Source organism: Arvicola amphibius, chromosome 11 (assembly GCF_903992535.2).
Source record: "Arvicola amphibius chromosome 11, mArvAmp1.2, whole genome shotgun sequence".
In the NCBI taxonomy this organism is placed as follows: Eukaryota; Metazoa; Chordata; class Mammalia; order Rodentia; family Cricetidae; genus Arvicola; species Arvicola amphibius.
This window is the reverse complement of record NC_052057.2, coordinates 108,141,601-108,162,309: the sequence shown is the minus strand read 5'-3', so window position 1 is coordinate 108,162,309 and position 20,709 is coordinate 108,141,601. Positions and strand designations below refer to the sequence as shown.

The 20,709-nt window shown below is 46.3% G+C and overlaps 1 protein-coding gene and 1 non-coding gene across 4 annotated transcripts in view; both read right to left on the bottom strand.

Annotated features, from left to right (window-relative positions):
* The window catches only part of Palm2akap2 (PALM2 and AKAP2 fusion), a 437,218-nt gene that overhangs the window by 116,182 nt on the left and 300,327 nt on the right, over positions 1–20,709 (bottom strand). For all 3 annotated transcript variants that reach the window (XM_038347003.2, XM_038347004.2, XM_038347005.2), the window contains one exon: positions 14,421–14,512. In XM_038347003.2, coding sequence (XP_038202931.1) covers positions 14,421–14,512 — 92 coding nt within the window. The remainder of the gene's footprint in view (positions 1–14,420; positions 14,513–20,709) is intronic.
* LOC119826995 lies at positions 10,093–10,194 on the bottom strand. Its single transcript, XR_005287546.1, has one exon. It is a non-coding gene; the product is annotated as a U6 spliceosomal RNA (small nuclear RNA).

The following is a 20,709-nucleotide window of genomic DNA, read 5'->3' as shown; positions in this document are numbered from 1 at the left end:
CTCTGGGATTGGCTGGAAACCACCATATGATCACTAGAAACAGAATCCAGTTCCTCTGCAAGATCCACAGATGCTCCTAAATGCTATGCCAGCTGTCCAAGCCCTACGTACATTTACCGCAACTGGATATGCCGGCACACACCTGCAATTCCAACAGTAAGATCAGGAGTTCAAGTCCCGCCCTCGCTACATAGTGAGCTCGGGGCCAGCCTGGGCTACAAGAGACACTAAAAAACAAAACAAAACACAAATAATTTATAGGAATGTCTTGATTGTCATTGCAAATTTTGTTTTGTTTTGTTCCAGATGGGCCCTTTTGTGCAAGGCAAGTATCTTACTACTGAGCTATGCCCTTGGCCCCATCGAGTGCATGTTTAGCCACTGTCGGTTTTTACTACAACAGACATTAGCATGGGAGAAAACCCTGGAGGATGAGAAGAGGAGATGGGGAAGGTGAGGTGGAAGCACTGGTTGCTCATTTAAACAACCTTCAGTGTTTATTGAGCAAGGTTGTCCCTCTTGTGAGGCCAGCAGTTGCTCTTGGGGTTTGGGCTGGAGGGTGAGGCCTTTGGGCTCTCTAACTAGTTCAGAAACATGGGGCCCAGGGCAAATGACCACGTGAATTCCACTCAGGCTTTCAGAACCACTTGTGATCATTTGGAGTGTGCTAAGAAGCACACACTGGGCCTGCAGAGACAGCCCAGTTCCCTGTCTACCTGGGATCCAGTTTGGCCACCTTTGTACAGCACTTCAGGCCCGTGGTTGCTGTCTGTGGGTTCTGAGTTTGGCTTGACTTGGTTCTTTCTGCTGGGAAGCCACAGGCTCTACCTCTTACATATGAACCTTGTTTCCAAACTAGCTGGAACCAATCATTGTTAAGATAATGTCTGTGTCTCCCCTGGGCTGACACAGAAATTGCAGATAACGCCAGAGTGCCGTCAGACACTCCCATTGCAGGAACGCTCAAAATGTACTAAGAGGAAACACAGGGATGTATTGAGGAAATATCTGGGAATGTTTCAGAACCTTTACTAGAAATAGCCCCGCCAGTGCCGTCTATTTTAGGAGGCAATCACTCACTGAGAAGTTTTCTTTCTTTCTCTCTCTCTCTCTCTCTCTCTCTCTCTCTCTCTCTCTCTCTCTCCCTCCCTCCCTCTTTCTTCCTTCCTTCCTTCCTTTCTTTCTTTCTTTCTTTCTTTCTTTCTTTCTTTCTTTCTTTCTTTTTTTCTTTCAAGATAGGGTTTCTCTGTATAGCCCTGGCTGTCTTGGAACTCACTTCGTAGACAAGGCTGGCCTTGAACTCACAGAGATCTGCCTGCCTCTGCCTCCCAAGTGCTGGGATTAAAAGCGTGTGCCTGGCTCTATCTATCTATCTATCTATCTATCTATCTATCTATCTATCTATCTAATCTTGTTATATTTATAACCGAGGCTGACTTTGAACTCGCAGAAGGTTCTCTTTGCTTCTGCCTCCTGAGTACTGGGGTTGCTTCATCATGGCTGGCTTCTGAGAAAGAGGGTATCTTAGCAAGTAACAAGGTTTGTGACAACACAGGAATATTCCATTGGTGCTGGCGTGATGGCTTGTGGGGCAAAGGCACTTGCCACCCACCGACACCTACCTACACATACTTAATATAAAAATAAACAGAATAAAAGAGAATATTTATCAACATTTTAAAAACTGGAATGATGGCTTGATCTGCAATTCCAGCTACTTAGGTGGCTGAGCAAGAGGATAAAAAACTTAAGCCTGACTTAGGCTTTCAAAGTGAATTCAAGGCCAGACTGGGAAACAGAGTGACCCTGTCTCAAAATTTAAAATAGGCTGAAAGTGTTCTTAGTGAGAAAGCACTTGCCTTGCCAGTACAAGACCCTAGGTTCAATCTCTGTCACCGCCTCAAACAAACAATAAACCAAACACACACACACACACACACACACACACACACACACACTGGCACACACACACTGGCACACACACAGTACACGGCTTAGATTGACTTCAAACTTCAGGGCAGGCACTGCAGGTCCAGGCCATTACACTTGATTGTTACCAGTATACTGTGCACACCAAAACTACACCTCTGTCTGGTTTAAAGTTTCATAAAATACATGTCTTAATTAATAATAACTGGTAGTCCATAGTTTGGGAGTAGGCATTCTCACTGAACCTCAACAGACCAAATGTGCTGGCTAGTTTTACGTCAACTCAAAACAAGCTAGGGTTATTTGAAATGAGGGAACCTCGATTGAGAAAAATGCCTCCATAAGATCCAGCTGTAAGGCATTTTCTTAGTTAGTGATTGATGGGGGAAAGCCCAGCTCATTTTGGGTGGTGCATCCCTGGGCTGGTGGTCCTGGGTTCTGTAAAGAAAGCTAACTAAGGGGCTGGAGAGATGGCTCAGTGGTTGAGAGCACTGGTTGCTTTTCCAGACGACGTGGGTTCAATTCCCAGAACTCACATGGCAGCTCACAAGTGTAACTCCAGTTCCAGGGGATTGGGCATCCTCATAGACATACACAGGTAAAAACACCAACGCACATAAAATAAAAATAAATTAATTGAGAGAGGGGGGGGGGCTGAACAAGCCAGGGGAAACAAGCCAGTAAGCAGCACTCCTCCACGGCGTCTGTATCAGCTCCCACCTCCAGGTGCCTCCCGTTTGAGTTCCTGTCCTGCTTTCCTTCAGTTAGGGGACTATGATATGGAAGCATAAGCCAACTAAACCCTTTCCTCGCCAACTTGCTTTTGGTCACAGTGTTTTGTCACAGCCCAGGAAGCCCTAACTAGGACACCAGAATAAAATCAAAGTGGAATCATCCACATGGAAGTTACTTGTCATCAAACTCAAAAGAGCTGCCATCCAAGCCTTTAAGAAATCAGGCCAATGAGAGGCAGCCAAGTTCTCCAAGCAGAGCATTACAAAGGGCTTCTGCTTCAGTGCTTATTATGCCCGTTCCTCCTTGGGTCCCTACAAAGGAACCAGAAGTTGATCTGCAGTTAACCATCACTTCTATTGTTCCGTCTTCCCGGCCCCTCCTCTACAATGGAAGCAGCCCCGAGACCACCAATCTGCTTTTACCATTTGTTTTTGTCCTATAAAACCATCTGTTCAGCCGACGAGGCACTTCCTATATCTTACAGAACCACTGACTGTTTCTAGAATCCAAAACAAGGCCATTTAAGATCATCAAACTGAAGCCAGGCATGGTGGCTCACGGCTGTGGTCTCAGTACTTGAGAGACTGAGACAGAAGAAGCATTGCCACAAGTTTGAGGCTAGCCTGGGCTACATAAGCAAGACCTTGTCTCCCAAAGCCCATAAAATATCAAGAAACAGATGTTTGAGCTAAACTGTAGTTTTTTTAATATTTATTTATTTATTATGTATACAATATTCTGTCTGTGTTTATGCCTGCAGGCCAGAAGAGGGCACCAGACCCTATTACCGATGGTTGTGAGCCACCATGTGGTTGCTGGGAATTGAACTCAGAACCTTTGGAAGAACAGGCAATGCTCTTAACCTCTGAGCCATCTCTCCAGCCCTAAACTGTAGTTTTTATTGACACAGTTATCAATCTTGAAATAAAAAATTTCCAACAGCCGGGCGTGGTGGCACACGCTTTTAATCCTAGCACTTGGGAGAAAGAGGCAGGCAGATATATCTGTGAATTTGAGGCCAGCCTGGTCTACAGAGCGAGTTTTAGGACAGCCAAAGATACACAGAGAAATCCAAACCCACAAATAACTAAACATCAAAGTGCAGTGGTCATGTTTACAGCATCCTCCTGCCTGCGGCTTCTAGACCGAGCAAATAAAAACACAGACTATCCAGTGAAACTGAACTTTAAACCAACAGCAAGCGGTTTCTTAGGGGAAGTATGAAGCATGCTCTGTGCAGTATTTGGACATACCTACAGCTAAGAAATCATTGTTTATTATCTCCAGTTCAAAATTTAAAAGTAAAGATTTATCTATTTTCACTTTACATGAATGAGTGCTTGCACGTATGTGAACCAAAGCACTCAGTTCCCACACAGGCAGCTGAATCCCCTGGGACTGGAATTACAGGTAGCTGTGAGCTGCCAGATGGGCATTGGGAACCAAACCCAGGTCTTCTGGAAGAGCAGCCTGTGCTTTTAACCAGCAAGCCATCTCTCCATCACCTCAGCCTTGAATTCTGTATCCTCCTGCCTCCAAGTGTTAGCATCGCAGGCATTTCCATCTCTGGCTGCATTTTGTTTGTTTTGCTTTGTTTTTTTGTGTGATTCTTAAATATAATATTTCAATTTATTCTTTGAAATTTTCATGTATCTTGAACATATCTATCCCCCACTTTTCACCTTTGGCTTCCCCCAACCCCCAATAACAACTTCATAAATTTTTTTCTTTTAAATAATTTCCTGGGGCTGGAGAGATGGCTCAGAGGTTAAGAGCACTGACTGCTCTTCCAGAGGACCTGGGTTCAGTTCCCAGCACCCACATGGCAGCTCACAACTGTCTGAAGATCCAGTTCCAGGGGATCTGATACCTCCACACCAGTGCACATAAAATAAAGTAAATAAACAATAAGAAATAGTAAAAAAAAAATTCCTGCCTCAAATTAGGGCTACCTGTTTCACATGGATGTGAGGCTGTACCCTGGAGTCTGGGCAGTCTACCAGAGACCACATCCCTTAAGAAAAAGGGATATCTCCTCACCAGCGGCCATCAGTTGTCAAAAGCTCAGTTTAGAAAGCCACTCTGTAGGCCAGGCTGGGCTCGGAACTCGCACAGATCTGCCTGCCTCTGCCTCCCGAGTGCTGGGATTAAAGGCGTGCACCACCACTGCCAGGGAGTAGCCAGTGCTCTTGCATGCTGAAGGAACTGTCACTCCAGCCCCGGCACTGGACTTCCAACTGGTGTGATTTTGTGCAGGTCTTGTGTGGGTTACCACAGCTACCATATTCAACAGTATTTCATGTGTTCTTCCCACACCCTGGCTCTTAGATTCTTTCTCCCTCTTCTGTGATGTTCCTTGAGCCTTTCGGAGGTGGACTGTGGGCTGACTTTTTGAGATGGGTTTTTCTTGTGTGGACTAGCCTGGCCTCGCATTGAACATTCTGGGATTATAGGCATATGCCATCACATCCAGCCACAGATGTGTGTATTATGTAAAAAAAAAGACAGTTTTTTACATACCTCATAATAGACTTGAACTTACAGCAGCAATTCTCCTGTCTCAGCCTCCCAAGTGCTGGGATTACGGGTGGAAGCTATCACACCCAGATAAAAATATGTTCTGACTTTTTTTTTTTTGTGACAGGATCTTGCCATGTTGCCCTGGATGGCCTGGAACTTGCTATGTAGACCAGGCTGGCCTTGAACTCACAGAGACCCTTCTATCGCTGTCTTCCAAGAGTCAGGATTAAAGGCGTGCCCAACTGCACCCCAATGAAAATATGTATTTTGGGAAAACTCAAGACCGTTCTCTCAGAGAGGAAGTATGATGAAAATGTGCATGTGAGCCCCGGCTGCCTCCTCCCCACCGCAACCAACCCCCACGGCCAATCCACGGCCTTAAATAGACTCACTCAGATACCTAAAAAAGGAAGGCATGGTGAAAATGTCCTTTAGCCAGGGGACAAATTTAGAGCAACCTCTTTGTGAGTGCACAGCATAGACGGACGTCTGGTCCCAGATGTGTCTTCTTGCCCTGGGTCCCCAGCACAAAACAATGCCCCTCAACGTTGTCATCCTTGAGAACAAAGGGCAATGACTCTCCACAATGGGCAACAAAAGGCTCCCAGAGTGGCTTTTTATACCCAAAGCCAAAGAAAGCCATAACCTGTGACCTCTATTCACCGAGGAAGAGTCCGACCGCTTTCCCTGCTTTTGTAACAGAGAACATCTGCCCAGTCTCAGGGGACAGCGTTGCTCACGGCGACACGTTCCACACGAACAGAAGCATCCTCTTCACATGTGGCTGTCCACCCAGAACCTTCCTGGACTTGGAAATGTGCCCTTCTCAGTCATCCTACCCACAGCCTCCTAAGGGTGCCGGTCTTGTTTACGGCTTACACAAGGGAGAGATACTGCCCATGCAATGAGAAAGCAAGGCTCTTCCTAAGGGAAGCCAGCATGTTTGCGCTCCTCTGCAGAGACGCTCAGCTTTTAGTCTTTTTAGGTTTTCTTTTTCTTTTTTATAATTGTTTTTATTGCACTATACATTTTTCTCTGCTCCCCTCCCTTCCTCCCCTATTCCCTTCTACCCTCTCCTGTGACCCCCACTCTCCCAATTTACTCAGGAGCTCTTGTCTTTTTCTCCTTCCTATTTAGGTCTATGTATGTCTCTCTTAGGGTCCTCTTGTTTTCTAGGTTCTCAGGGGTTGTGGATTGCAGGCTGGGTTTTCTTGGCTTTATGTCTAAAAGCCATTTTGAGTGGGTACATATTATGTTTGTCTTTCTGGGTCTGGGTTACCTCACTCAATTTTTTTTTCTAGATCCATCCATTTGCTTACAAATTTTAAGATATCATTTTTTTTTTTTTTTTTTTTTTTTTTTTTTTTTTTTTTTTTTACTGCTAAGTATCAAGACAGGGTTTCTCTGTGTAATAGTCTAAGCTGTCCTGGAACTAGCTCTGTAGACCAGGCTGGCCTTGGATTCACAGAAATCTGTTTGCCTCTACCTTCCAAGTGCTGGGATTAAAGGTGTGTGCCACCACCGTCCAGCTCCCCCGCCTCGACCCCCCCCCCTCCACCCCGCTTAAAGATAAGTTTTCATTATGCAGCCCAGGTGGGTCTCAAACTCACAGAGATCTGCCTGCTGCTGCCTCCTGAGTGCTGGAATTAAAAGCATGTGCCACCACACCAGGCTAGTTTTTAGTCTTACTATGCACAGAACAAGATAGCATAGTAGAACCCACCATGTTGACATTGAAGAAACCATGTATTGTTATCCAGGACTGGAGATGTGTCATTACAAATAGAAAATGGAGTATTTTATGACCAGGTTTCTAAGAAGATAGGAGTGGCTTTGAAGGTATGATATAAGCTATTAACAACAGAAAGGAGGTGCCAGAAGCAGCTTTGGAGTCGGTCTTCCCAAACCTGCACTGTCTTGTTCTCTCCAGTCACAATGAACTTCTTCCCTGGGCAGGGTTTTAAAAGGACAGGCTCAAGTGCTGTTCCTCCCTCACCTGACCCAAGTGGGCTTGTAATAACAAATTACATCCCAAGGGCTGGAGAGATGGCTCAGTGGTTAAGAGCACCACCTGTTCATCTAAAGGTCCTGAGTTCAATTCCCAGCAACCACATGGTGGCTCACAACCATCTGTAATGAGATCCGGCGCCCTCTTCTGGCCTGCAGGCATGCATGTAGGCAGAATACTGTATACACAATAACCAAATTACATCCCAGTGTTGAAGAGTTCATTATATGTAACTAGGCGACAGGGAAATAGCACAGTCAGTAAAGTGTTTGCAAGCTTGAAGAATGGAGTTTGACCCACAGAAGCCAAGTTAACAAGCCAGGCATGGTGGCATGTGTTTGTACTCTTAATGCTGGGGAGGTGGGGAGGGTCCCTGGGAATCACAGGGCATCCAACCTACTTGATGAGCTCCAGGGCCGGGGAACAATCTTATCTCAAAACCAAAGGTAGATAGTATCTGAGGAACAATGCCAAATGTCCTACACATATGCGCGTGCGCGCACACACACACACACACACACACACACACACATACATACACACACACACACACACAGAGAGAGAGAGAGAGAGAGAGAGAGAGAGAGAGAGAGAGAGAGAGAGAGAGAGAGAGAGACCAGAATAGGAAAGCAACATTATATTATGGACCAGATGAGAGTAACCTCATGAAATTGCCACATTTTACTAAAAACAATCCAAGACCTTCTAGCTTGTTCCGCATCTTCTAAACAAGAGCTCTAACTGCTACTCACGTCTCTTAAGATTTTGAACTGTTTCCAGGAGTACCTAACCTCTTCCTTGGAAGAGTTCTGCCGTCTTCATAGTACATATCACAGATAGCCTGCCTAGCTCCACATGGAAGTTCCTGGGAGCCTGGTTACTCTGCCCACATGCCTTTTAGAGTTAACTTGTTGAAAACCATGTGATCTATTACCCCCATGGGTTCAGAAAGCAAGAGCGCATTTAATGCCTGGAAACTATGTTGTGATGTTTCCAGGTAAACGAAAGACCTTTTTAGTACAGTTATTGCTGGCAGAGGCAAACTTTTGAGACCTCTTCTTGCCCTCTTGCACTCTTCCTGATTTTTTTTTTTAATCCAAGTTTTCACAATCAGCCTGGACGACTAGACCAAGTGCTGCTCGTTCAACCAGGTTGAAATTCTGAAAGAGCAAATGTGCAGCCATAACTCTGCAACATGATTCTCGAAATGGTTGAGTACCATCTCCTCTCTTCAACTACCTCCCTGGGAATTTGGGTTTATAGCAACATTACTGACAGCAATCTGTGAAATTACAAAACCAAAACTAAACAGGGCTGGGATGTGGCTCAAGGCAGAACACTTGTGCTAGGCCCTAGGTTCCTGCCCCAAGACCCCAAAACAAACCCCCAAACAAAAACGTACTGGCACACTCATTAAGCCAAATGCTATTCAGTAGTAATAGGAATGAGAAGGGTGCTCCCTGGTGCTTCCTCGTGTATAGACCTCCCTCCTAATCATGCTAAGACAGACACAAAAGCTCACCCGGTAAGACTCCAGAGGCTGGAGTTGGGGTCGGAGCGGTGATGATTGACAAGGGAGAGGGCATGCAGGGTCTCGCTGTGGTGACGAAGGTATTTTAAAGCTGGTGGGGTTGGACATGCAGTTACATGGTAGAGTACTTGCCTTAGGCTTGTAGTGATGCATTTGCTAAAAAGTATTGAACCAAACACATGGATGATCTTCATGGTATAAAAAGTATACGCCTTAAAAAGTTGTATTTTTTTTTTTAAAGCTAAAGGGAACGAACTGGGTGTGGTGGCAGAGGTGGAGGCTGAAATAGGAAAATCAGAATGCAAAATTGCCCTTAGCTACATAGAAAGTTTGAGGTCAGCTTGGGCTACATAAGACCTCTTAGCTTGTGTGTGTGTGTGTGTGTGTGTGTGTGTGTGTGTGTTTCAAGACAGGGTTTCTCAATGTATCCCTGACTATCTTGCTATTCACTCTATAGACCAGGTTAATCTCAGACTCACAGAGATCCACCTGTCTCTATTTCCCACGTGCTGGGATTAAAGGTGTGTGCCAACATTGCCCAGCTTATTTTAAGGAAAGAGAAAAGGAAGAAAGGAAAAAAAGGAAGGAAGAAAAGAAGGAAGGAGGGAGGAAAGGAAGGAAGGAAGGAGGGAGGGAGGGAAGGAAAGGAAGGAGGGAAGAAAAAGAAAGGAAGGAGGGAGGGAAGGAAGGAGGGAGAAGGGACAAAGGAATGGAGAAAATTAATTTTTCTGTTTGGTTTTGTTTGTTTTGCTTTGCTTTGTTTTTAAGGAACTGAAACTTCAGGGCCTCTAAAATGTGAAAAACAAAAACAAAGAAACTGTGTGCTACAAGAGAATCGTGCTTTGGAGCTCTGGCTGGCCTGGAACTCACCGTGTGGAAGCAGCCGGCCTGGAACTCGATCCACCTGCTTCTCCCTCCTGAGCCTGAGCACGGGAACTGAAGGCAGGCACCACCACACCTGGTGAGGGTTTCTTTTCTTTTTGTATTTTTCATTTTCTTATGTTTTTGAGATAGAGACCTGTTAAGTAGCCTAGACTTGCCTCAAACTGTCATGTAGCCAAGCTGTTCTTAAACTGTCAGCAATCCTCCTGCCTCCTGCACCGCCAAAAAGGGACTGAACCTAGGGCCCTCACGTGCTAGACAAGGTCTCCACTCCCCCTCCTTTTTCTTTTCTAAATTAAATTTAATTGCCTCTAGTTATGACAAACATCCAGCCAGAATACTGGACAGAAAATGCCACTGGAGGAGGGAACATCTGAGCGCTAGACTTGAAGAACGAACCAGGCTAGGAGGCCGGTGGGCTGGGGGTGGAGAGGAGGAGCTAGCCAGGAAATGATGAGAAAAAGCCAAATTGGTTTGTTTTTTTGTTTTTAAGTAGGAACACTTCACCAATTTGTGTGTCATCTTTCGGCAGGGGACATGTTAATCTTCACCTCATTCCAATTTTAGTACATGCAATGCCAAAAAATAAACCCAGAGCCACAGGGCTTTTAAAAAACCCAGCCACCTGCCCCTGAGTTTGGTCTGTTCCAAAGAGTGAGGAGGCTGGGGGCTTCACACAGAGGGACTCATGGGATTGAAAGGGGACTCTGGCTAAAAACTGGATAGAGAGGGCAGGGACGAATGCAGGGAGTAGAGGAAGCTACCTGGAGTCAGAGTGAAGAGTCAATCACTGTGCAGAGGGAGCTTTTCAACTATGCCTGGCATTGTAGGCCTGTAGTAGTTGCTTAGGAGGCAGAGACAGGAGGATGGCAAGTTCAAGGCCTGTGTGAGCTACAGAATGAGTCCCAGCACAGCCTGGACAACAACAGTGTGAAAGGATATAGCTCAGTGGTAGATTAATTTGTCTAGAATGTTCTGACATGTTCAGCGTCTTGGGCTCCATGCTCAGGACTACAAAAACAAAAAGAAATAACCAAGGAATGATGATGGGAAAGGCAAGTCCCTAAACTCTGTCTTGATCAGTTGGGCCCAATGGCCCAAGGTTGGCACAATGAAGTCACCAGTTCAATCCTGTCTTTCTCTCTCTCTCTCTATATATATATATTTTTAAAGGAACTGCAATTATAGCTCATTGGTAAAACACTTGTTTAGCATGTGTGAAGCCCTTGGGTTCAATCCCCAGTACTTGACCAGAAAAAAAAGAAGAAAAGCACTCATTGACTGAGAAGCAAAGGACAATGGCGCTGGGCTCTGATTCTTCTGCATAGACGGGCTCTGTGGGAGCCTTCTCAGTTTGGTCGGTCACCTTCCTGGACCTAGGGGGAGTTGGGAGGACCTTGGTCTTAGCATGGAGTGGGGAACCCTGATGGCTCCTTGGCCTTGAGAGGGAGGGAGGGGAGGTATGGGTGGAGGGGAGGGGAGGGAAGGGGGAGAAGGAGGGGAGGGAAGGGGGAGGAGGAGGGGAGAGAAGGGGGAAGAGGAGGGGAGGAGATGGAAATTTTTAAATATTAAAAAAAAAACCATGAAAAAAAAAGATGCTAAGAACAGGAAAAAAAATGCATTTTAAATTTAAAAACAGCGGCCTGGAAAGTTCCTGTTTCTGCTGCAAAGGGGATTCCCACAGCCAGGCAAGCTTTAGCAAACAACAACCCATACCATTCGCGCATTCATTCGCTCATTCATTCATTCATTCACTCATTCATTCAGTGTCTGAGTAAGTATCGGCCAAACAAAGACAACTCAAAGCTCTCTGAAGCCTGACTGCCCCTCTCTTGTGGTGATGGAGATGACACAGCTCAAATAAAGCCAACATCTTCTCCCAAACAAGTACTGGTGAAAGCAGCTCCTAAAGGGTGGACATGGGAAAGCAAGCTGATGTGAGGAATCTGCACAGTCCTGGTTTTCTGCCTCGGTGGCGTGGGGAGTCAGCAGCGTGAGTACTGCTCTTGGCAGAGACTGGGTCTCACTGTGTAGCTCTGGCTGGCCTAGAATTCACTATGTGTATTAGGCTAGCCTTGAGTTCCCAGAGATCTGCCTGGCTCCACCGCCATGCCTGGCAGCATGGTAAAACCTTCACCTTCGTGTTTTAGTCTCCCAGGGCGGCTATAACAATCGCCACAGACGGAGTAGTTTAAAACCGCAGACATTCATTCTCTCGCATCTCGGAAATCAATCCCACCATCTGAAATCACCATGGTTGTTGCTCTGCTCCTCACTGGGCTCTGAGGAAGCTCTTTCTAGCTTTTGGAGCTTCACTGGTTTGGGGTTCTGGCATGCTAGGGATTGGACTGGAGCCCTTACAGATGTGCAGCTGCTGGGCTACCCCTAAGCTCCCCGTTTGGTTTTAGCTCGAGGCTGCAGAATTCTTTTGGCCTCTGTCTCTTCATATGGCCTCCACGCATGCCTGTTTTTCCCTTTTATCTCTTAGAAAGACACATGACATTGGCATTGGCACCATCTGGTAAACGTGGAGTGGTCTCATTTCAAGATTCTTAATTACATCTACAAAGATGCTTTCTCCAAGTTAAGATCATATTCACAGGCTCCTGAAGTTAGGACAGATGTTTCTTAAGGTGGGGTGGGGGGTGATGGTCTTTATTTTAATTATCTAACCAAGCACCAGGTTTCTTTAAGGAGTCTTTATATTTAGTTTTGGTTCATCTCCCCACCTCCTCTCATCTCCCCAACCTTCATCCCAGTGTATAGACCCTTCCACCCCTCTATTCCTCCCTCCCCTTCCATGTCACATGTATTTAGTACCTCCTCTAAGGCTTTTTTTTTTGCCCCCACATGGGTCCGTTTCTAGTTCCTCTTCCATGGTTGGGATGCATTTGTTCACTTTTGTGTTCTGGAACAAATTCTTGCACAGCCAGCCTGGCCTTGAACCCTTCAACTTTTGGCCTCAGCATCCCAAGTGCTGGGGCTACAGGAAGGCTCACCAGATATGAGTTTCCTTTTCCCCCTTCTCTCTCTCCATAAACCCTGGTTGGCCTGGAACTCACAGAGATCTTCCTGTCTCTCTCTCCAGAGTGCTGGGATTAAAGGTGTGTACCTCCACACTGGGATGATTTTTAAAATGATATTTGTAATCATGTGTATGTGTTTGGATCTCTGTGCGGGTGTGCATACGAATGTACTCTCTTGTCTCCTTTTTCTTCTCAAATAGTCCCCTAGCCATGCAGTGTTTTGTTTTGCTTTGCTTTTTATTTATTTATTTTTTGAGATAGGGTTTTATTGTGTAACCCTGTCTGTCCTGGAACTCGCTCTGTAGACCAGGCTGGCCTCGAACTCAGAGACCCACCTGCCTCTGCCTCCCAAGTGCTGGCATTAATGGCAACCACTGCCCAGCAAGATGCAGTGTTGTATGATACACAATTCAAACCACTACACCGAGCAATTTTAAACTATCAGACAGTTTCATACGATGCTCCTGTCTATACAGATATATTTAAACTATAAGACAGGATCATACGATGCTTCTGTCTACACAGATGTATTTAAACTATCAGACATGTTCCGATGATGCTTTCTCACACTGATGGATTTAGTGAGTGTTTGAAATATAAGAGTTGGCTGAAAAAAGAAAAAAAAAAGGAAATATAAGAGTTGGAACTGGGGCTGAATTGATAGAGTGCTCTCCTGGCAAAAGCAAGACCTTGATTTCAACCCCCAGTATGACAAATAAATAAATACATAACAAACTAGAAATAAGCTCTTCATCCAGTGTGCATAATGTGTGTTGATTTAATCTCCCCTCCCCCATTCCTTCCTTCCAATTCCCCTGCCCCTCCTACCACTTTTCCCTGTCTCAAACCACCACAAAACAAAAGGAAGACTTTTTTTTGGTTTTATGTTTCCGGAAGAAAACATTCAGAAATGGCACATACTAAAAATTCAAGTCATCCAAGGAAAGACGGGAGGAAGTCCCTGCTTCCAGGCTTTGTTAACGAAAACACAGCAGAAGAGAGGAGGCCGCTTCCTTTGTATCCAACCCGGTGCGGTGGAGCCGCTGATAATGTTCATTAGAGTCCTTAATCCACGCGATGATTATACATTTCATGCATTTCATTTGAACGATGCTTATCTCATTAACTTCCAGATGACTCACCCTATAAACCTCTGGCCATCACCATTCCCGCCTGAGTGGGCCATGTGCTGCCTTCCAGCTGACATCACTGGAAACCTTGAGTCTGTACCAAAGCTGCCCCGGGCCTCCATGACCTTTCTCCACAATGCGCAGCGGGGCTGGACTTCTCAAAGCTCAGAATATTCATGTCTGCTGCTCCGATCCCATGCAGGCTACCGTTTGAGCTCAGCCCATTCTTAGATGTTTATGAATACCCTACAGCAGCCCCATTGAAAAAGCAAGACACGGATTCTGGCTTTCAAAAACTTTCCTAGGGTGGGTGAGCTGGCTCGGCAGGTAAAAGTGCTAAGCAGTCAAACCTGACGTTTTAATGCAAGCCTCAGAACACAATTGGCGGAAGGAGAGAACGGACTCCCACAAGCTGCCCTCTGACCTTTATCCACACTTGTGTTCTGATGTATTCCAAGCCCACTCTTGCACACTCACATTCACACGCAACACATAAAAATGTAATAAGATTTTAAAAAGCTTTCCTGATCTGCTCCAGGATTTCAGGAAGCCCTGTGTGTCTGTTTGCTTCAGAGAAGGCCAGCAGGCAGAGGGAGTCTATCATTGCCTCACGCTGACGCACAGATGACCCTGGAGAAGTCACCTGAGAAAAGTCTTACCTCAATGGCCATGTCTGCACCGGTTCCTACGGTTCCTATGAGATCTGCAGTTGCCTCATCCCCCTGTAGCAGCACACTGGACCACCCAGATGCTGGAAAAAAAAAAAAAAGAAAGAAAGTGTGTTTGAGCCAAGTGGATTTCTCCCAACTGAGGGGAAGCTGCAACAGCTGCCATTCTGCAGATTCGAAACCCACGAGACTTGTAAGGGAACCCAGTGGTAATGAACGTGCGGCTCCAAATCCATCTGGTGGTCGCTGGTTGCTGGCAAAGCTTTGTGGCCAAGACACAGTCAGCCAGCACATCCTTTGTTTTCACTGAATTTCCAACTTCAGGGTCCTGTACAAGCCCTGTATCTTTTTGCTACTGTTTGAGACATGGTCTTGGGTAGCTCAGGCTCTCCTGGAGCCTGCTCTGTAGCAGAGGCTGCTTGGGTCGACCCCACCCCCCACCCCACCCCCACCCCCGCCTCAGGATCGGTATTACAAACCTGTACCACCACGCCTGGCTTCGACTGTATTGCAATCCCAGGATCTGGGAGAGACTAGAATGATTTCCATAGGCATACAAACCTCATAATGAGCCCTCACTTGGGATACAGAGTGAACCTCCAAGCACAGAAATACACACATCTAGTTTAGTACCCAACAGAAGTGACTTCAGTGCTGGGCATGGTAGGCCATACCTGCAATTCCAGCACTTAGGATGCTTGAAGCAGGGGCCTTTTAAGTCTCCTGACAGCCTGGAATAATAGCAAGGTCAAAATCAGTCTAGACTGCTTACTAAGTTCCTGTCTCCAAACATTAAAAATAAAAACAACCCGCAAAGCAACAACAAAATGACTCTAGATTAGTTCCCCTTTTCAGTTCCACACATGTACCAGAAATAACTAGTCCTTTACTGTCATATTTGTTTATCATTTATTTTACTTTCATTGTTGTGAGACAGAGTCTTGCTATGCATCTAGACCAGCCTGGAATTCTTGATGTAGCTCAGCTGACCTCCAACTCTCAGCTATCCTCCTGTCGGCGCTGGGGTCACAGGTGTGAGCCACCATGACCAGCCTTGTCCGGTTCCTACATTGTCAGACTATCTGCAAATGTAGATATTTGGCAAGAGACAGTTTCAGGGCAAGGTGGCTATGGCAAGGGGTGGAGATGGCAAGGCATGGCCATAATCCTAGCCCTACAGAGGCAGTAGTGGGAGGATTGTCCCAACCTCAAAGTCTACTTCAAAGGTAAACATAGCAAGCTCTACAAAGTGAGTTCCCGGCCAGTCAGGGACACAGAGTGTCTCATGCCCCCTCCCCATTAAAAGAGTGAGAGAAAATGGATGTGGCATTTTAGCTTTTGAAATGTCAGTAGTGATAAGAGGATAGACATACTGATGTCCACAGAGGTCAGAAGAGAGCATTGACTCTGCCGGAAATAAAATTACAGATGGTTGTGAGCCACTAGCTCTATAGACCAGGCTGGCCTCAGACTCACAGAGATCCTCCTGCTTCTGCCTCCCAAGTGCTGGGATGAAAGGTGTGTGTCACCACCGCCTGACTGCAACAAGTACTCTTAACCACTGAGTGATTGCTGTTTTTTGATAAATGTTATGCCAGTCAAGTTGCCTTCTTCATATTTGTATCTATGGCCATAAATCAGCTTCGGTCAGAAAACTTTCTTTTTTGCAGTGGGTCACAGTAAAGTGGTCAAAATACTGTGAGTAAGTAATTGCTGAATGCACTCGCCTAAATCAACATCTATATCACTCCTTCCAAGGCTCAGGGAACATCACGGAAGAGGAGGAGGAAAGAATGGGCGCGTTGGAGGAGGGGCCCCTGGATGTTGGGGAATGCTGACTCCCACCCATGAGATGATCATGGGCACTCATAGCAGCTGTAATGATAAGACCTGTAATGACTGGGTGGGATAATCCTTTATCCATGTTCCTGTGATTAACACCAGTTAAACTCATTGGTTTACATACAAGGTGCAGGTATGTGTGTGTGCATAGACACACACACACAAGTAAAGAAAACGTGACTTCCCTATCACAGGGGAAAATAAGAAGTGTGGCGAGAAGAGGGGATGAGCTTGAAATAAGCTGGAACAAAAAGTGGGGATACTAAGAAGGACTTTTGAGAAAACCGATGTCCACAGACCAATGTTAAGTTCTCATGAGGTGTCACGATGCATTTGTCTCCCGTGCTCAAAACTGCAGTGGTGACCTGTTCTTCACTGCTCTCTTATGTGGCTCTGTCTGGTGAAAAATGAATGAGATCTTAGGAGTCAGGATAGAGAGAAGAGTACCTGTGTATATATACAGGAACTCCCAAGTATGTGGACTCCTAGGAAGACCGTGCGGTAGCAATGTCAGAAGGTACTCAGCCATAGTCTACAGAGGATAGGGCTACTTGATTTGAACAGCAGAGAGAAGGGGACCCCGTCATGATGAGGACTCAAAGATGCAAGACAACTGACAGCCTTTGTGGAGTGATGATCATCCATCTGAGCATGCCACTTCCACCTTCAGAATGGTGACTGTCATCTTGCCGGGGTGTAAACATATCATAGCACCACTGGGCAGGAGGAGAGCTTGGCATGTTTGTCTGTGAGCCCTTTGGCTCCAGCACACTGTCAGAGACTTTCAACATCTGCTTGCATGTCAAGTTGCAGAGAAGACTCTCTATCCCACCAAGAGCCATGATTTATTACCATTGCACAAAAGCTCAAATAGCTCAGATGTGCAACGTGAAAAGACACTCCAGATGCACACGCCACTATCATTAGTTACGAGGGCACAATCTCCTTTTATATGAGGAATATATCTGAATAATTTGACCTAAGTTGTGAGTTCTATTACACATGCATGCACATGCGAACATGTATTTCTATATAAAGTGACCCTCGCTTTAGCTTTTTGAGATAGGGCTTCATTATAACTCATGTTGGTCTAAAATCCACTATGTAGATTAAACTGATCTCGGTTGAGGTTGAAGCAAGCCTCCTGCTTCAGCCTCCAAGTATTAGCATGTGCCAACAGGCCCATCTCCATAAACTACTTTTTTTCTGTTTTGTATTAAAATTATTTTATTTATTTATGAGTGTGTATATGGCAAAGGTGGGTGTCCAAAGATGCCAGAAGAGGGCATTGGATTCTCTGGAGCTAGAGTTTTAGATGGTTGTAAGGTACCTGACAGGGGTACAAAGATTTGAACTCTTGTCTTCTGCAAGAGAGCAAGTACTCTTAACTACAGAGCCATCTCTTCAGCCCTGTGTTTGGTTTTTGAGATAGGGTCTCATGTAACTCATATAGGCTTTTAACTCACACACAGGTAGGGTGATCTTGAATTCCTAATCCTATGATTAATCACCCAAATGCTGGGATTGCCACCACATCCGACATCCATGAAGTGCTTTTAAAGAATCACTTTCCTCTTCCACTGCCTTTAACGGTTCAGATTCCCACCCCCCACCCCCAGTGCTGGAGAGTGAACCCAGGTCAGGGCCCTATGCTAGCCAAACACTCTTCATGTGTCATTGCTCCAATTCTTAGTCATAACTTCTCTGAAAAGAGAAACAATATTTGATACTATTTCTTCAATCTCTAGAAATACCTTTGCATTTTTTTTTTATTCCATGTTTGAAAGAGCAGATCAAAACTCCAGGAAAAAAAAAAAAAGGTGTTTTTTTTTTTCTCCCTCCCAACAACAGTAAGTTTTCATTTCCTTGTCATTAGAGACACAGAGAGCTGTCATCCTGTGGCCAAGTATGCTCATAAATACTGCATCAGGGACAGTTTTAGAAAGGTGTGTCAGGCACAGATAAGTCAATGGCTGTGACTGGTTTTTTATTGCTCTTGTTGCATCTTCTGTCCTAGCTTGGAGTCAGATGAATAAGTCTCTTAGCCCAAGTTCTAGTTCCCGGCCACTGACCTTCCCATCTGCAGGCACTGGCTGGGCCCTGCTGACATACATGAGAGCCAAGCTTGGGAGGAGCCAGTGACTCTCAGGGTGATCTGCTGGGAGAGGGATCTGGGCTGGGATCAGGTAGTCACAGGACTGGAGTACAGCACCCCATAGACAACACAGCTTTGTGTTTGAACACATAGAGACAGACTGCAGTACGGACCAATGATGATAACCTGGCAGCAGTGAAGGAGGTCTTGGGGTGCAGCAACTTAGGGCATTCTGAGGACAAATATGGGGTGACTTCATCTGGATTGTTGTTAATACAGACATGAGAAGAGGAGAATGGGCGATGGCTCAGACATACAGGAGCAGAGATCAACCATGGGAACAACAAAGTAATATCTCCACTGTTACCCTCAGTGGGGATGCCATTCAGGATGGTTGAGGGTGCGGGTAAAGAGATTAGGAAGTGGAGATTGTAAAAATAGAAGACAGAGCCAGGCATGGTGGTGACACATGTCTTTAATCCTAGCTCCCAGGGAGAGGAGGCAAGTAGACCTCTGTTGAGTTTGACGTCAACATGGTCTACACAGTGAATTCTAGGTCAGCCAGGGATATATAGTAAGACCTCATCTCAAAACAAAACAAAACCCCAAACAAACAAATAAACAACCAACCAAGCAACTCAGTCTTTAGAGGTGGTTGACTCACTGGCCCTGTGACCTTCCCACGGTCGCGGTCTCCCCCCTGCACAAGGTCACACGCATAGGACAGCTGGTGTGAACTGAGGACAAGGTGAACCACAGACAGTGTGGAGAATCAAGGCCCCCAATGACGTCTTCCATAGTTAGGCTCATGGAAAGCGTGGAGAGGATGCACGAGGCCCTTGCCCGCTATAGAGACCGCTCTTGTTTGCTGGGACTCTCTGGATTCCTTCTCCAAGGCTTTAGATCTTGTCCAGCACAGTTCAGACCCTAATCCTTGGTAGTTTTTCTCCTTCTCATCAACCCGTCGACATCGGCAGTCATGGAGCCGCGGAGGTGTCCAATCAGACCTTTGAACTCTGTGCTTCTGAGGAGAAAAGAGCCAGGTGTCTTCCTGGGGCACAAAGTCGACTAACCCGCGCAGAAGGTCAGCTCATGGTGAAATCACAGCATTCTGTCACTGAAAAGACTGGGCGGGGGTGGGGGGGTGGGGGACGGGTCCCATTGACTTCCTTCTCGTCCTCACCCTGATGGACCTCTGTGTGGAGAGCCTCAGAATCGATCTTCCTTTTAATTGCCTTTGGCTCAGGGGATTTTTCAAAACATCTCATTCTGTTCTTGGAGGAGTTCTCAGCTGGGTGGTTACAAAAAATTAGCGGAACTTCAGAACAATGATTTGCCTTTAAACACGGGCTCTCTCGGAAGCCTCACCCGAGGATCAGCTGATGGGGCCTGCTTCCTCTGGCTAGGAAGCCCTTCCCAGGGTATAGAGGAGTAGAGCAGGATCACCCACCCGGCCCGACCTGTTCCAGGTAGTGTCTCATCCTTCCGGAGGCCCTGCTTTCTCCTGCTTGGGGCGGATGGGCATGCCAGGCCCTGAGAGAAGCAATGGTGGCAGAGGCCTTCCTCCTTTAGGGATGCCTCTCAACCCGGAGGGTTCACTGGGATAGAGAAAGCTTCCCCTTTAAATGACAAAGGATTTCCCCCAAACTGGCCTAAAGGTCGCTGGACCTCATTTTCTGCCTTTACCTTTCTACCCTCCCCGAGTGGGGAAGCCTCCCTAGGTGCCTCTGAGGATATGGTAGGGGCTCACATCTGTAATCCCAGCATGAGGGGGGTAAGCTAGAAAGGAAGGCTGTGAGTTCTAGGCTAGCTCTGAGCTGCAGAGTCTTTAAAAACATCAAAAATTACCCCCGCCAACCAAAAACTTGAAACAAGCAAAATAAACGACCAAAGAAAAGTCTATAGCTTGCCAAGTTGTTAGGTCTCAAACCTGGGACAAATAGCCTATTTAACATGTCAAAGAGGACATGGCCACCAGATCGTTCACACACACACACACACACACACACACACACCCCTGCATCCGCCCCCCACCCCTGTCCCTACCAGTTACAGGGTGTGGCTGGCATACCATTCCCCCTACCCTAAATTTCTCCAGCCCAGGGGCTGGGCTGCCCCTCTCCCAGCTGTCCTTCCCTATAAAATCCAGCCATGTTGGTTACCCAGCCCTTTCGCCTACCCTTTGCCCTCCTGGCTCTCCCCTCTCCCCCTGCCTCACATGGCCTGGCTCAGGGTCACGTTCATTCTGGACTCTTCCAGATGCCTCTGGCCGTGCTCTCCCTCACATCTATGACAAACCATCTCCTCCACCATACCTAGGAACAAGCATATCCTTCCTTCTTT